At 46.3% G+C, this 17,765-nt stretch overlaps 1 protein-coding gene across 1 annotated transcript in view; it reads left to right on the forward strand.

Annotated features, from left to right (window-relative positions):
* Positions 1 to 15,676, forward strand: part of mbtps1 (membrane-bound transcription factor peptidase, site 1) — a 30,986-nt gene extending 15,310 nt beyond the window's left edge. The window contains exons 10-22 of the mRNA XM_070550531.1: positions 1,305 to 1,466; positions 3,980 to 4,124; positions 5,609 to 5,797; positions 5,973 to 6,145; positions 6,226 to 6,341; positions 8,308 to 8,464; positions 12,757 to 12,881; positions 12,966 to 13,043; positions 13,136 to 13,276; positions 13,348 to 13,479; positions 13,725 to 13,851; positions 13,941 to 14,071; positions 14,988 to 15,676. Of these exons, the coding sequence (XP_070406632.1) occupies positions 1,305 to 1,466; positions 3,980 to 4,124; positions 5,609 to 5,797; positions 5,973 to 6,145; positions 6,226 to 6,341; positions 8,308 to 8,464; positions 12,757 to 12,881; positions 12,966 to 13,043; positions 13,136 to 13,276; positions 13,348 to 13,479; positions 13,725 to 13,851; positions 13,941 to 14,071; positions 14,988 to 15,202 (1,891 nt within the window). The 3' untranslated portion in view covers positions 15,203 to 15,676. The remainder of the gene's footprint in view (positions 1 to 1,304; positions 1,467 to 3,979; positions 4,125 to 5,608; positions 5,798 to 5,972; positions 6,146 to 6,225; positions 6,342 to 8,307; positions 8,465 to 12,756; positions 12,882 to 12,965; positions 13,044 to 13,135; positions 13,277 to 13,347; positions 13,480 to 13,724; positions 13,852 to 13,940; positions 14,072 to 14,987) is intronic.
* Positions 15,677 to 17,765: the final 2,089 nt, after the last annotated feature.

Consider the following 17,765-nt stretch of genomic DNA (forward strand, 5'->3'; position numbering starts at 1 on the left):
TCCTTGTCAGATAGTACAACTGACCCAACTCAGCTGTCCTGCAAGAACTAATTTCTCCAAGCTGGAGAAGTACAACACCGAGCGTCCGAACATAGGAGCCGAGACCGCAATACAAGCACTTTTACTGTAACATTTCTAACTAAAATAACGTTCATGTATCACAAAAAGCCCTTAACCTAACAGTTTTCAGGTTTATACTGACATTTATATGCGCAATCCTCTCCGACAGCTCCCGCTTCACTGTCCGCCATTGTTTTTAAAAGTTCTGCCGTCCGGCCTGCAAGGCATCTTGGGAAATGTGAACCGTTGAAGGATACACCGGACCCATCCTTCATTCAGGCGAAAAGAAGGCCGGATTCGTCGACCGCATTTGAAGGAGTCTTCGAATTGGGACAGGCCTGGTCGCGGCGCTGTGACGTAACCGGCCGACGAAGGATGCAGACCCTGAATTGAGACACAGCCTAAGAGTCAGATTTAGGTTCTTCACTGCAGAAGAGTCTAAACCGCACGTCAGTATTCACTGCTGGGTTAGCATTAGCGTCTGTAACTTTACGCGTTAGCGTCTATCCTTCCCACAAGAGCTCTGTTTAAACGCGGCTGCATCACAACCAGATTGTGACCTTTGACCCTGCCAAGGAAAGTTTATATTGTGTAGAACACGCTGCACTGTTCTCCGACTCTTGGTGAAAGATTCCTGCAGCCCAGGATGGAAATGAAAGGATGCAACACGTCCACTTAAGGTGTCCGGATAATAAATGCTTGTTTTTGTTTTAAACGTGAATAATTACGCTGCTCTTCCTCCCCTGATTCAGACGGATCCAGAGCAAGTTTAGCGTTTAAATCTGGATTCATTTAAACGCCCTCCCCCTCAGAGGTGGAGCAAAAATCACGTTTTCAGTGTTGAACATTTAAAGCGAGCTGCCAGAGTGATTCCCGCTGCTAGCAGGTTTATGAAAGCACGTCATTAGTTTCCTGGCGAGTCTCCGTTCAGGAGCAAACGTGGAGTCGCAGCACGGAGACGAGTTTGACACTTACAGATATATTTGTGTAGATGTAATTCCTCCTGGCTTTGAAGTCCTGCATAAGCAGGAGGTGAAATGCGTCTGCAGGGAGGGAAGTGTGTCCGTGATTAACCCGCGGTATTATTCCCAGTCTGTCCGTATCGCATCCCGACACACCGAAGCCTCTTACCGAGCCGTTAAACACGTTGATCATCACGCCGCCTTTGTTGGCACACTCACACACTCCTGTTCTAACCACTGGCAGATACGCAAAAACTCAAGCTGTCCCGATTCGTCCTGCAGCACCGTCCAGAACCGGGAGCTGGTGAACCCCGCCTCCATGAAGCAGGCCCTGATCTCCTCGGCCCGCAGGCTGCCAGGGGTCAACATGTTTGAGCAGGGTCACGGGAAACTGGACCTGATCCGGGCCTACCAGATCCTCAACAGCTACAGACCTCAGGCCAGGTGAGGAAGAAGCACACACACACACTAGGGCTGCGCAATTAATCAAATTTTGATCCCGATTACGATCTGAGTTTTGAACGATTATAAAAACAAAACAAGCAGATTATTTGCTCCTCCCACTTGCGCTGCCCTGAGTTGCAAATGAAGCGCTCCTCCCACAGTGATGCCAACTTAGCGACTTTGATTCTATTTCTAACAGCTTTTCAGACCCCCTTCTTGACTTTTTAAATCTTAAAAGTACCTAGCGAACACCTCAGAAACATCTCTGGTAACCCTTAGCTACTTTCTGGATAACTGTCGTCGACATTTCCTGCAGGTTAGCTAAACACTCCGCCTGTGCTCCCGACCGTTCTTCAGGACATTAGGAAAGGGAATGATTTAGTGATGTGTCGGTCGCTAAAGAAACAGCTCTCAGAGCCGGCTCCCTGTTGGATTAACCAGAGTGAGTGACACACACCGTACCTGCGGGCTCCTGAGCTGCTAAAAAACGGCTAAATGTGCGCGTGCGGCGCGCTAAACACACGTACATCTTGCCCCTGATTGCTTTGAGACCGGGTTGGGGGGTGGGGGGTGCAGCTGTGGTTGGGACAATTATTACATTAACTGATGGACCTGTAAATAAATAGTTTATAAATAAGGTAGAAATAAGTTCCTCACACTGATAAATAATGACTAATCTCTCTGAGGACACGGTGCTAGTGCACTCTCCTACAGCACCTTGACACGACTAAATAAATGTTATGCAACATTTTGTGAACATCAATTTATTTGCATTTATTTGTTATAAATGCCGCTGTATAATTCTTGCTGGCAGTATTTGCAAGATATTGGTATTTGGGTCTGTACTGGTTAGACTTAAATCAAATCAAAGATACTTTATTAATCCCAGAGGGAAATTAGAGTTTCAGTACACACAGTTTAGAGATCAGACATACATGGGCAAGACACATGACAAGAATTGGTGACTGTGGTCATTCACAACCCCGAGTCGCGCTACCTTAACAGAGATAAGAGGGTTACATGAGGATTGGTTCAGGTGGAGGGAAAAAAAGGCACTTCAGAGTTACCCTCCATAGGGAAGGGCAGCTTTGCTCTGCAAATAAAACACCTCAGACAGACAGATATGCAACAGACTTCAGACATTACACAACATAAGTGTCCACTAGGTGGGGTGGTGGGTTGGGACTATCCCCACTTCAGTTCCTGCAGCCACGATAAGCAGCGCATGTCACCTCAGTGTGGATAGGGGGAGGAGCATTGAGGGTTGGAGGGTTGCAGTGACCCTGGAATGTTTCAGCGGCCTTCCCGCAGTCCCGCCCAGGCTGGGAAAGGAGACAGAGTTGAGTTGCCATAGCGACGGCACATTCCACATATCTTCTGGGGGTGGGAGTTTTCGTTGGAGCCTTGCAGGCTCAAGGACGCCAGATTCCAATTAGAAATTGTTTTGGGGCCAGACAGAGATAATTTCCTCTCTGTCTTACAGTTTGTTGGTCTTCAACCTCTCAAAATCCCAATAATGGACATTAATCTATCCCAGTCCGTGCTGATTCGTCCACTCTCCTTGATGGCATCCATCTTTTGTGCCAAAGAATGAATCTCTGCCAAAGTCCCAAGCTTACGATTCATCTCGACAATTATGTGAGTCTGTGAATTCACAGCGCGGTGCCATCTCTGAGCTCCGGGATCAGGCCAATATTCCTCTACAGCTCGTTAATTTTCCGGTAAGCCAGGTAGCCTCCAAGGCCAATGAGCAGGAAACCCGACACCCAACACCACAAATATCCACACGTCTTCAGAGTCCTCCACAGACAGCTGGTCTGTCCAGGAGGGGCATCCGGGAGCCCCTTCTCCCGTTCTCATCGTTGAAAAAATTTGATCAATTGCGTTGAGTGACCAACTGACGAGATCCATTTTAGTGAATTTCAGTTTCCAGAAAAAATCCAGAAGCAGCCGTGCACCCAGCACACACAGACAGACAAAGGCCGTGGGGATAAGATATGGAGGAGAAGAAAAGCGTCTGCACCCTCCAAGAGCCGGAAGAAGAATAAACAATAATATATAAGCAGATTGGTCTTTTTATACTGGGAATCAGGAGTTATTTTAGTGATCATCTTGTTGTTTATTTTTGTCCTGATTGTGGCCTGAGCAATTTTATGACTGAATAAAAACAAATTAAATCAACATAAATTGAAAAATCGTCTTAAATAATCGAGATCTCAATTTCAGTCACAATAATCGTGATTATTGTTTTTGTCATAATCGAGCAGCCCTAACTCACACCACAGGTGGTGTAGCTAACCAAAAGCGCCGAGGCAGGAGGGGAAAACCGGCTCTGACTGGAATAGTTGCAGTAGATTTTTCCCTTCTGTGCTTTTATTTTGTAAATATTTTTGTCATCTTCTAACAGGGATGACTTATGGCGTTAGATTAGACATTCCCCCCCCCCCCCCCCCCCCCCTCGTCTCTAACCAGAGGCGAATGTGTGGTTCTGACCTGTTGTGGTCTCCTCTCAGTCTGTCTCCCAGCTACATCGACCTGACGGAGTGTCCTTACATGTGGCCTTACTGCTCTCAGCCCATCTACTACGGAGGGATGCCCACCATCGTCAACGTGACCATCCTCAACGGCATGGGCGTCACCGGTAGGATTGTTGACAAGGTGAGTCCTTTACCTATAGGGCCTTTAAGGAAGAGTTGTCGGGTGATTTACATCAAATAAAAACAACAAACGATTAACAAAGCGGTCCAAAAAGAAAAATATTGTAAAAAGTAGACCTAAAACTACGTTTAGAGGAGCACCCAGGAGGCCTGGATCAGGAGGTGGAGCAGAAGTAGGGAGAGGAGAACACAAGCGGGTCTCTGTGAGAAGTCCTGCAGCTGGGATTTAGAGCAAAATTTCCCTTTGGTTCTGCTCCAATAGAGCTCCGGGAGTTGACGTCACTTCTCCCGGCATGCAACAGTTCAAATCGAAACGGCGCCATATTGGCAGGCAGAAGCCGGCAGCTGGACTATTTGTTATTGTCAGAAAACTCAATCAAACGGGAAATATGGTAGATTCCTGTTGTGCCCCAGGATGCAGAACAGACGCGGACGACATAAGGAATGATTCCCCAAGATCCGGAGCGCCGCAAACGTTGGATCATTGTAATAAAACGCGCTAGTGACCGGGCTGAAATGAAGCTGTGGGATCCCGAGAGTAAAGGTTTTCGCTTATGCAGCGACCGCTTCATATCAGCGTTTCCTCGACTGTGTATGGTATTTATTTTAAATGCATTTATTACGATTCTTAGTGGGCTTCCTAAACTTATTTTGGCGGGGCTTTTTCTGTCTTATTACTCATAGCAACAAGTAAACATCACGTAAAACGTTGCCTCGTGATTTCTGCGTGCTGCCGTTTACGTGTTTTATGATCACAGCAATTAACCGGCTGAGCTGTAATTAATTTTTAAGCAATGGTTGATCAATTGTCAGATCACACATAAAAAGCACTTTGGATTGCTATTATCTGTCTCACCGAGTCAGATCTCAGACAGATCCTGAGACGCTCCTGCCTGACATATTTATTTTATTCACGGAAAAAAATCAGACTAGTGATTTCTCTTGGCGTTCAGTTTATACATTCAAACAGCACAGCACTCTATTTAAACTACTTACATGTAAATCTATGTTATTTGTCCGTCCATCCATCCATTTTCATCCGCTTAAGTCGAGAGGCCCAGACTTCCCTCTCCCCAGCCACTTGGGCCAGCTCCTCCGGGGGAATCCCAAGGGGTTCCCCGGCCAGGTCCGGTAAGATGTCCGCTCCGACAGCTTCTGGCGTTTTAAAAACGTATCCCAGGGGCACGGTAAGGGTCGGAGATGTTTAGTCTATTTAATTTCTGACTATATAAAACGATGTCTTCGGTTTAAAAGTGTGAAGTAAACTCAGATGGAGTAAAATCCAAGCCCATCCCGTTCATTTTGTTTGCCTTTGTTGCCTGCCAACATGGCGTCTACTCTCTGAGAGTCACGTGACGTCCGGAGCTCTATTCAGCTGAAGAACGTTGGATTCAGTTAGAAATCCCGTTTCTGACCAGATTTTGATGTCTCTCGTCCGTTTGTCGACTCGTGATTGAATTAAACCTGCTCCTTGGTTCTGTTCAGCCCATCTGGCAGCCGTACCTCCCGCAGAACGGCGACCACATCGACGTGGCCGTCTCATACTCGCCTGTTCTGTGGCCGTGGGCCGGTTACCTGGCGGTGTCCATCTCTGTGGCCAAGAAAGCTGCGTCGTGGGAGGGAGTCGCTCAGGGTCATGTGATGGTCACTGTGGCGTCGCCTGCAGAGAACGACGTGAGTCTTTCGATCCTGGTGTGAGCTTGTTAATGAAATTCTTCACTTCCTGTTACTCCCGTTCTGCTGGTGTTCTGTTACGCTAGAATAATGCGCTCACAGATCAGCGTTTTGGCGAGTTTTTAGTTAAACGCTCCAGAAACCCGTTTCTTCTCCTCTGGTCCCGATTTTCCAGTCGGACGTGAGCGGAGAGCTGACGTCCACGGTCAAACTGCCCATCAAGGTGAAGATCGTTCCCACTCCTCCTCGCAGTAAGAGGGTGCTGTGGGACCAATACCACAACCTGCGCTACCCACCGGGCTATTTCCCTAGAGACAACCTCCGCATGAAGAACGACCCTCTGGACTGGTACGACAACGCAGAAGCGCTTTAGCTTTCCTGTCACTTTTCCTGAGTTGCAGAGCTACAGGTTTGTTTTCTGATTCCAGGAACGGGGACCACATCCACACCAACTTCAGGGACATGTACCAGCACCTGAGGAGTATGGGCTACTTCGTAGAAGTTCTGGGAGCACCCATCACGTGTTTTGACGCCAGCCAGTACGGTATGGACTCAGAAACTTGAGACCGTTGTAAGTTTGCCTCCTTGGTTCGGTTCCTCTGAGCAGCTAGTCGTACCCGGAGGAGACGGTCTCGGTTAGTTCAGTGTCATCCGACACGACGACCTTGTGTGTGCTGCTAGTCTGAGCCAAACGGGCTCCTGTAGCAGATTTGTGTTGCATCAGCAAGTTTTCTTGGTGTGAAAAGGAATCAAAGCAAAAAAAAAAAAAAACCCACTAGATGAGTTAAATTCGGACCTGATTCAGACCGGAGGAGCTGAAGTCCAGGCGTGACCAACAATAAAGGCACTGATTAACTTCCTTCTATAGCAACATAATGCAGGATTAATCCGCCTCGTGCAACATTTAATCTTCTCTCTGCTGACATTCCTTCATCTAATCCACAAAATCAGAATCCTCGTGTTTGTTTTGGGGTTTGAAGGCGTTTTCGGCGTTTCCCTTCACCTGCCCGTTAGGGTTAGGGTTCTCATTCCAGATTTAAACACAACTGAAGAACACGTTTTATCATCATCTTAGGTGTGTTCTTGCTGTGTGTTAGTTCTAATTCCATGCGCTGGCGAAACGTAGCGACAAAACAGGTAACGAACCCGTTTCTGTGTTTTAAAAAGAACGACAGCATGGAACGTTTTATCATCAGTTCTAACATTCGTTTAGATCACATATGTCAGAGTCAAGGCCCGCGGAGCATTTTTTTGTGGTCCACGAGATAAATATCAAAATTATATTAAAACTGGCCCGCTGGCCGATTTTACAGCAAAGACTTCAACTCCCATGATGCTTTGCGGCGTCAGCGCGGAGGCGACGCGCCCCCTCCTTTGTGTTTTTTCCAGCCCGAGGCAGTCAGGGGTAGTTGGGTGTCTGCAGCTCCGCTGTCTCGGACAAACTACACTCCTCTCACTCAGCGCAGAGTTCACTCAGCTGTTTTCTGACGTTGAAGCCCAGAAACGGAGATTCTAGCCGCTCAGTAATGTGTTCACGACTGAAAGAAAAAGTTTTCCAACTAACGTCCAGACAAAGCTGATATAACTCCAGCGAGCAGCGACACGCTCAAACCAGCATGACTCTGTGGCTGCTGTCTTTTTTATTTTTCCTCCCCGACACACAACGACGTGGTCAAGCTGCTCAGACATGTTCAGCAGCACAAACCTATGTGAGCACCTGTTGTCATCTAATGTTGTCATTATTATGATGAAGATGAACAAAACAACAGGAGTCTCCTCCTCAGCTCAGATCAACCCCATGATGCAGGTATCTGGCTGGAACAGGTGAGCATCACAGTAAACCAGTGGAGCAAACTGAGCTTTAAATATGTTGGTTTTATGCTCTTTTTCTGCTCCAAAACATGAAAGTTAACAGGTGAGATGTTGCATTTTCATTTAAGATAAAATGATATTTTTATTTTGTTGTTGGCCCGTGAGAAAAGATTTAACCTACAGTAAACAGGAAGTGGAAAGGCTGCAGATAGATGAATAGAATAGAAAATCCCTTTATTGTTCCTCAGTGGGGAAAGCTAGACGTCACAGCAGCGATGACACGTATTACAGGAGAAAAAAGGAGAATAAAAAATAAGAAAAATGAATAAACAAGAAAACATAAATCCTGAATAGATTTTAAAAATGCTGATTATACCACAAGTAATGAATACCACTGATGCCTTTTATTTAAAACTGACTTGCTCGTGTGTCATTTGGTTATTCCACATTCAGTGTTAATGCAGAAATATGTTTGTTTCCAAATTTAAAGGTTCAAAATTGCATACATGTTGATAAAGAAAATGTGCAAATTTGCCGTCACTTTTTCAAAAAATATTAAGTTTGGCCCTCGACTCCGTCCCAGAGTCTCATTTCGGCCCTGTGTGAGTTTGAGTTTGACACCCCTGGTTTCGATGACTTTTGTTTTGGAAAAGGACATTATTACGCACAAAGATTGAGGTTTGTGTGCGTTCCTGCAGGTACGCTGCTGATGGTGGACAGCGAGGAGGAGTATTTCCCCGAAGAGATCACAAAGCTGAGGAGAGACATCGACAACGGGTTGTCGCTCATCGTCTTCAGCGACTGGTACAACACCTCGGTGATGAGGAAGGTCAAGTTCTACGATGAGAACACCAGGTAGGAAGGCCCACACCGGACTTAAGGGTTAGAGAGAAAAGTTCTCAACAGTATCGGGGAAATAAACGATCAAATAATAATGTTGTGGTTCACTGAAAAAATATTTTAAATGATTATTTCTTATTTTAACGGGTCACCCTTGAGTGTTTCACGCAGGCTAAACATGAAAATAGTCCTACAGCTATCTCCAGCATTAGCTTCTGATAGAAAACAGACGGTGAAACTCTAGGATTAGAAAGTCCTGACAGATCTACATCACAGTGACTACGTTTACATGCAGCCATTATCCGGGTCATGATCGGGTTAAGGTCGGTATTCGGGTTTCTGAGCTGATCAGAATAACCCTTTTACAAGCATAAATAGAAAGAGTTACCCCTAATTTGCATAACCCGATTTAAATGCGGACGTTGGGGTCCAGACGCAATATGTGTCATTTCCGGTTCTTCTTGTTCCGGTATCCGTGGAAACAACATGTTTCCCAGTTCGGAAGAGATAGCGACCGCGTTTGTTTGCGCTTTAGTTTCCTCGCCACTCCAAAAGTGTGGTGCTGTGCCGCGACTCGCCATGTTGCTCCCAACTTGTTGTTTACTTCCGGTGTTCTGGCGCATACAAGACGTCTTGCTACTCAAAAGACCAAGATTCCTTGCGAACAGAGCATGCGCAGAACACACGCTTTGGTGGGGATATCCTGATATGCGTTTACACGACCAAACATTCGGGTTAGAAAAGGGTTACCCCAGGTGTAGTAACCGGGTTTTTAAAAACCCGGTTATGAGCATATCCAGGTTTTTGGCGGTGTTTACATGGACCTGCGGAACCGGGTTATTGTGAATATTCGGGTTTTAAAAGGGTTACTGGCTGCATGTAAACGCACTGACTGTCACCTATGGACTCACCCATCTGACTCAGGACGGGGAAGGCTGTTGTTGGTTTAGCGTCCAGGAAACGGCAGAGAATGCCTCAGCTAGTAGAAGCTAATGGTTACCATTAGCAACTCCACCACTAGAGCTGCCACGATTAATCGCCGTGTCACAATGACACCAACAAACAAAATAGTCAACAATTCCTTGTTTATTCTATGAGCAGTTTTTTTTTTTTTTTGTTGTTATCTCGCCTGCTGCGGCACCTTCTGCTGCTTTCTGCCTTTCTCCTTGAGGCTCATGCTCAGTAGTCGCCTTCCGGATCAGCCTTCGGATCACCGGAGAGAGGAGTCGTCGTGGCGAGTTGGCAACTTACAGTCAGGTCCATAAATATTGGGACATCGGCACAATGCTAACATTTTTGGCTCTATACACCACCACAGTGGATATCAAATGAAACTAACAAGATGTGCTTTAACTGCAGACTGTCAGCTTTTATTTGAGGTATTTACATCCAAGTCAGGTGAACGGTGTAGGAATTACAACAGTTTGCATATGTGCCTCCCACTTGTTAAGGGACCAAAAGTAACGGGACAATTGGCTTCTCAGCTGCTCCATGGCCAGGTGTGTGTTATTCCCTCATTATCCCAATTACAATGAGCAGATAAAAGGTCCAGAGTTCATTTCAAGTGGGTTATTTACGTTTGGAATCTGTTGCTGTCAACTGTCAAGATGAGATCCAAAGAGCTGTCACTGTCAGTGAAGCAAGCCGTCATTAGGCTGAAAAAACAAGAAACCTGTCAGAGAGATAGCAGAAACAGTAGGCGAGGCCAAAACAACAGTTTGGAACATTCTCAAAGAGAAGGAACCGAGTAGCGCGACTCGGGTTGCGAATGATCACAGTCACCGATTCTTGTCATGTGTCTGTATGTCTGATCTCAGAAGTGTGTGTACTGAAACTCTAATTTCCCTCTGGGATTAATAAAGTATCTTTGAATTGAATTGAGTTCCTGTTAGAGACCACTGCATATTACTGATTAAACGAGTTTCCCGCACCTTTAAAAGCAATTTAAATTTAAGCGAATCGGACAACTAAGGATTGACATTCGAAGCCATTTTTGAAAAAAACACTTTTTATTTTACTTGCATGAAAAAACATGAATGAGTTTATATTAGATCTGTTCCTGAATTCAGACTTGATGTTCCTGTTGGCAGCATCCGGACACACCTGAGATTTAAACCAGCTCCTGTAGAGCTGCAGCTTCTGCGTAGCTTACCCCGGGTTTCCACCGGAGCCGTCAGCAGCACGTTACTGCAGCAGCACGTCTTGCTCGCGTGAGCTGCTGTTTGGCCCTTCCCACGAGACGCGAAGCAGCAGGGGAGCAGCTGTCACTGACCGAGCACGAAGTCACACGAGTGACTTCGTCAGTAAACACAACAACAAGCAGGAGAAAACTACAACATGGTTTGTGTTTTATGTTCTGTCTGTTTTATAATCGCCAATACGGACCTGAAAAACAAAGGAGACCGCTAGCTAGGTGATAAATTCTCACGGGGACGCACAGTTAGTAACCTTTTTTAAAGTAAAGCAACCGGAAAACAGTACGTTCTTTATTCTGAAAATCTCGGGAGCTTCTCTCCATTTCTGCGTCCGATTTCCTGTCTTTCCGTCCCCAAAAATGTCGAACTTGACCCGTTTCAGAGGCGTCGCGCGTAGAAAATAGAACCGGCGCGTAAGGGCCGCGACATGCTGCTCCTGAGACGCGGCCGACTCACGCTGCTGACGGCTGCTGACGGCTCCAGTGGAAAGCCGGGGTTAGAGTCGGATGTGGTGTTGGAGGTGGAAGGAAACATGAAAGCAGGGCTGTGCAGAGACCTTTGAAGGGGCGGGTGCTCAAATTTAAAAAGGGGCACACAGATTAATATTTTCAAACACCATGACACAACCACAGTACACCCGGCTGAATAACAAATCATATTTATTAGAAATTCAAAATGGAAGCGAATCATTACATACACCATTACCACATAAGGACAATGTAAAGCAAAAGTAACTTGTTTTGGTCTTCTACAACCCCCCAAGGCACATTACAACACAGTCAGTCATTTACACACACACACACACACACACACACACACACACGCACACACATTAACACACTGATGGTGATGAGCTATGATGTAGTCATATCTGCTCTGGAGCGCCTTTTATAATTTTGCTTTTTTATTTTAATATTTTTAGCAGCAGACCATAATCTCATTTCAGTTGCAACGTCGTCAAATAGAATACTCGATTAATCGATGGAAGGTTCGATAGAATACTCGAATACTAAAATATTCGATGGCTGCAGCCCTAATCTGAATGTGTTTTGAGTCAAAAGGTAGAAGCTGTTTAGTATTTCAGCTCTAGGATAAAAGTAACACCCCCCCCCCCCACACACACACACACACACACACATACCCACACACACACACACACCTGTGTGATAAATGTTGTATCACCCCGCTAGCGCCTTTACCAGGAGCTATCGTTCTCTAATGATTGTTAGATAAAGCTCGGTTCTCCGTCTCTGAGCCTTATTTATGTCCTCGCTCTCCTAATAGATCTCATGCATCATGATCCTCAGACTCGGAGCTGCACAGACAACCATTCTTCGCCGCGGCTTTGTTCTTATCAGAGAATAATGAGCACAGTTTCATGGCTGTAAAACAGTGGTTCCCAACCTGGGGGTCCCGACCCCCACAAGGGGGCGCCAAAGCCTCTCAGTGGGTCGCCAGGACCTCTCCACTTTAAGGGGTTAAAACTTCATTTATTACTTGTTTATAGCCTACATTTTGCTCACTTTTTTTCATGAGTGAAAAGTTTACTGATATTAAGACAGGAAATAATTAGTACAGAAAGAGTAACACACTTTTAAGAACATTTTGCTCAGCTCACTGTTTTATTTTTAAGTGTCAAAAGTTCATTAAAGATAGGACTGGTTGATTAATCACAGCCTTTACAGTACATAATCTAGTATAAACAGTAATATACACATTTAAGTACATTTTGCTCAGTGTATTTTTTATGTGTCAAACATTTATTGAAAGGAATGATTGATTTATCAGTGTTTACAAGAAACAATGTGTTCAGAAAAGTAAAACAAACTGTCAAGCACATTATGCTCTGTTTGGTTTTGTTAATGACTTTGTTCTGTACTGGAGCCTACTATTACTGTTATCTATTGAATCAAAGCATATTAAAATGTGCTTGAACAATTTTATCATTTCTTAATAATGTTTGTACTGGAAGAGAGAATGGGAGGGGGTCGTCAAAAATTTTACTGGTAAAAAACGGGGTCCCTTGGGAAAAAGGTTGGGAACCACTGCTGTAAAACATGCTGAGTGAATTATTTTCTACCTGAGTGTGAGTGTTACCGATGGTCTCTGCAGGCAGTGGTGGATGCCGGACACAGGGGGCGCTAACGTACCGGCTCTGAACGAGCTGATCTCCGTGTGGGGGATGGCCTTCAGCGACGGGCTCTACGAGGGCGACTTCACTCTGGCGGATCATGACAGTAAGACACAAACACACTCGATGTTCCCGTAGACTCCTCTGGTTTCACTGGATCAACCGGGTTCTGCTTCCGGGTTCCTTCCAGTGTACTACGCCTCCGGCTGCAGCATTGCCCGTTTCCCAGAAGATGGAATTGTAATTGCAAAGAACCTGAAAGACCAAGGTACCGGCACCCGCCTTCGAAAATATCAAACCCTCAGCGTTTCAGCGCTGGCCTGCAGCCACGGTGATCTGTGTGTGTGTGTGTGTGTGTAGGTCTGGAAGTGTTGAAGCAGGAGACCGCCGTGGTGGAGGGAGTTCCCATCCTGGGACTGTACCAGACGCCGTCAGACGGCGGAGGTCGCATCGCTCTGTATGGAGACTCGAACTGCATCGACGACAGCCACAGACAGAAAGGTGACCTGATCTCCCGCGCGAGCATCAGACCGCCGACCCGAGCTTTGCTTGATCTCTCGTGTGTTTTTCAGACTGTTTCTGGCTCCTGGACGCTCTGCTGCAGTATACTTCCTACAGTATGACCCCCCCCAGCCTCAGCCACTCCCACAGCAGAGTAGCACCGCCCACAGGCGTAGAGCACCCACTCCCACAGAGACTGGACGGTGAGGACGGACTCTCAGATACTCATTATTGATCTTTTAGGGCAGACGGCTCAGCTCTGTCGGGTGTGAAACTGAGTCGGGTTATTATGACATCATTCAGTGAGATGATGTCATAATATTCTGACTCAGATGTCTGAGGAACAAACTTATTTCTTTTTTGTTAACTCTGAGTTTCGCAGCAGAACTCTTCCTCCTCTTGGCTGCTTCTCCGGACATTTCTATAAAATATTCCTTCCGTCCCACAGGGAACCATCTGTACCGCTACTCTAAAGTTCTGGAGGCTCACTTGGGAGACCCTAAGCCCCGCCCCCTACCAGCGTGCCCCCACCTGTCTTGGGCCAAGCCACAGCCTCTCAATGAGACGGCCCCCAGGTACAGTCATCGTTGAAACTACGTTTCCCAGAAGTCAAACGGTTTCACTAAGGTCAACGTTCACACCTCCTGTTGTCTCTGCTGCGCAGTAACCTGTGGAAGCACCAGAAGCTTCTTTCTGTGGATCTGGACAAAGTGGCTCTGCCCAACGTCAAGTCCTACCGTCCCCAGGTCCGTCCTCTGTCTCCTGGGGAGAGCGGGGCCTGGGACATCCCCGGAGGTAACGGAGGTTTCACTTTAGGAGGTTTTAGTTTGTGAATCCAGTCACCGAGTAGAAGAAATGATGAAAAAACCGCGTTTGTATCGGTGGTGCAACAAGTCCAGGGGTGTTTCTCAATGTCAAGGCGCCGTGCTTACGAGGACGCGGCCCTTCCTTGGTCAAAGAAAACGGTTAAATGGAACAGACTTGCATCACGTGACCTCGGCTTCCTCGGCGGTCACGTGACGTCACGTAACACGGGAGATAACGTTATATTTTATATGTATTAGTTTCATTATAAATAAATAACGAGCCTTTTACTTTTTAAATTGTGTAAATGTTTATTAAATTAAATATATAAGCGAGTTACTACCCGCTAGCCACCGAAGCTGCAACTGCTAAACAACTAACCAACCATAGATAACTTCTTTGGCTCCAAAGAAAACATTTTAAATTAGCTGACTTACTTTTAAACTTGAAATTTGTCCCCGAAGTAGCTGCCGGCTTCTGATCCGCCGTCTTTTTGAAAATACCGCGGTGTATTGTGGGTAATTTTTGACCACGGCTAGGCTACAAGACCCCTCCCGTGTATCCTCGCTCAGCTAGCTAAACGGCTAACAAACGGAGAACACACGCCTCGGTAGAACATGAACATTGGAGCGTGTCTTGGCGGCTCCCAATGACGGATCTCCTAGGCAACCGGGGCGGGGCCAAGACATCAAGGCAAGGTTTCTTGACATCGAGAAACACCCCAGCATTCATCATCGGAACTGGCGCTGCAGCCTGATTGGATGATTTCTGCAGGTCGTCGGACCCTGCTTTTATTATCAGTTAGCTTTTTGCAGAGTTACTGAATAACTTCTGAAGTTATTTTATTGGTTTACAGCAAAACAAAGCAAGGCTTCAACTGTGACCTTTCCCCCTCCCTCCCTTTTAGGGATAATGCCGGGTCGCTACAACCAGGAAGTGGGTCAGACCATCCCCGTGTTCGCCTTCCTGGGAGCGATGGTCGTCCTGTCCTTCTTTGTGGTCCAGCTCACCAAAGCTAAGGGCAAACCCAAGCGAAGGAAACCACGCATCAAACGGCCCACGTACCTTCAGCAGCAGACGACGGCGACAACGGTGGCTCCTGGGAAAACCCCCACCGTGTGACAGCTGCCGGATCAAACAGGCAGCTGTGTTTTTAACCTTCCAGAGGCCTCTGGACATCCTGGGAACCGTTTTTGTGCCTCTTGTCCTCTGAAGGTTGTTGGTGTTTGTGTGTCTCTGGACCATTTGACAGTATTGAGACAACCCCATGATGGACTCGGAACAGGACCCAGTCAGTCCAAGTGTCCGTTTCCCTCCGCCTCCTTTGACCAAACGGTTTCTTTATGTATAAAATAACGTTACTTTTATATTTATTGAGCGTGACTCGGACCCGCCGCAGCTTTCAGTCACAGGATCTGTCGAGTCGGTGCCTGGTTTTCTACGTCTAACCGGCTCTTTGTTGTTTTTATGTTTTATATGACGGATGAACTCTGAGCACGTCTCCTGTTGGAATCATCCCTCGTGATCTTCACGGTCAGAAAAGTGGCTTTGATGGACTCGTTCAGACATGTCATCAATAAAAAAGCAGAATTCCGAGTCAGCTGTTTAATATTGTTTATGTTTGTTCTGTTTTTCATCTCCGTGACGACATTCGCTCCAGTATTTATTTGATTAATGCAAAAATTATCTAAAAATGTGCCGAGGTTCTCGTGTCCAGCTGCCACAGGGACACCTAGTGGCCACCAGCGGTGTTGCAGCTCCTCTGCAGGAGGTTGGTTGTGCAGGATGTGAGCGTGCTTCAGGGATTTTTAGCAGATTTGTCCAAACATCCGATTTTCTGCCTTTCTCAAGAGATTTTAAGGATAAATTCTGGGTTTTATGTTTCTTTTCACTGATTGTGTCCATTTTTTTCCTGAGTGGTGCTTTAGATTCAGACGGCTGCTTTGCACCTTTGCTTTAATGGTATTAAAAGGAAACAATTAATGGTTCAGTTTGTTTTAAGTGAGGTAAATTTTCAGAGCATCTTTCATCCTTTTGTTGTTTTTGCTTGTTGCTGCATAAACAAGTGATGGAAGCAGTCTGAGAAACTTTAACAAGAAGAAGAAAGGAGCACATTCCTTCTGCTGAATCACATTCTTCCCTTTTTTTTGGTTTTCGATTGAAAAGACCAATTGCATTCCTTTCTGAGGAGTAACTGCAGATTGAGTGGACAAATCCAGCCCAGTCCTGAGTTTGGGATTGGTTCTGGACTGAATTCAGTGATGCAGGTTGATTTCATCAGAGGTGATGCTCGGCGTGCTGAGCTTTGGCTCCTTATCTGAGCCTAATTGGTCAGATCCGCCTGTGAATCTGTCACCTGTCCTCTGGGATGATGGGCCCGCTCCAGAGTTAATCTCTCTTGGAGCCTTGGGAAAGTGGGAAATCGCCCCTGAGCCAGCTGGCTGTGTTAACGAGATTTGGGAAAGCTGGCGGTGAGGGAAGGTCACATGTACCGTTTCCCTCCCAAGGTTCCCAGATGGAAGAACTTCCCGTTGGACCAACCAGGTCACCTGGAAGGAACAAGGTGACGGCGGCTCCGAGCCAAACATCTCAGGTCTTTTGTCCAGTACCAGTCCACGTTCGACACCCAGGCGTCCTGTCCCACCTGCTCACATGTCCTTTCATCCACCTTCACGTCTTACCGTTCGGAACTGAATGTTCTGACTGAGCCGAGCTCAAAAAGCGGATCTGAACACGTGACGATCGACTCAACGATTCGTATCGGAGTCACTTCTGGACAAGACCAGATGAACTTAATAATTCTCGGACTGGAAGCATCCTCCTCATCGCCTCTGTAGAAGATAATTGATCAGAATTAGAGTTCTGCATGTATAAAAACACCCACTTCACTCGGCTCCTTAACCTGCAGGCTCTAACTTGTTACCCATGACTGCAGCAGAAAATTAATTTAGTTGTTTTTTCCATTTTCATCCATGAAATTAAAACCCAAAAACTCCCATTTCAGAAAGAAGATTCCTATTTGGACATTATTGCAGGCGTGAAGTAGCCTGGCAGGTCAGACCAAAGAAAAACTTTATTTAGAGCAAGAATTTGGTCCAGGGGTGCGAAGCTCCAGGTTTTGTATCTTTAAATGAAATCTGTGCATAAAACTCAATAATGTGCCTGTTTTATACAGACTGATGACAAATTATGCAGAAAAAAATTCATCCGATCCTAAAATTAAGCTCTTGTTGAGTAGAAGGAGAGTTTAGAGTTGAGTTCTGGAGGTTTTCTTTGATTCTGAGTTTTATGTAGAAGATCCTTACGTCCCCTGGCTGAGAGGAAGATCAGCACCTCTAAACCCGAGTCCCTGGTGTCTCTAAAACGGTGGATTTCCATCTTGGTTGGGAATGAAGTACAGCTGCAGATTCCTGGTAGGCGACGGTTCGGGGGCCTTCGTCCGCAGCTCCAAGGACGTGTACCAGTCTGTGGTGGTGAAGTTGGGTCATCGTAAAGGAAGGTGTTGATTTACAGATGGAGCTACGTTCCAAGCATCACCTCTGGTCATGAGCTGTAGGTGAAGAGCTGAGGACTCGTCCCTAAAGGAAGGGTCGCTGCTCCTCCACATCGAAAGCAGCAAGCTGAGGCAGTTCTGGCATCTGGTAAGTATGGAGAGGAGACGTTACTGCAGAGGCTCGTATCCGCT

Source organism: Nothobranchius furzeri, chromosome 4 (assembly GCF_043380555.1).
Source record: "Nothobranchius furzeri strain GRZ-AD chromosome 4, NfurGRZ-RIMD1, whole genome shotgun sequence".
NCBI classification, from domain to species: domain Eukaryota; kingdom Metazoa; phylum Chordata; class Actinopteri; order Cyprinodontiformes; family Nothobranchiidae; genus Nothobranchius; species Nothobranchius furzeri.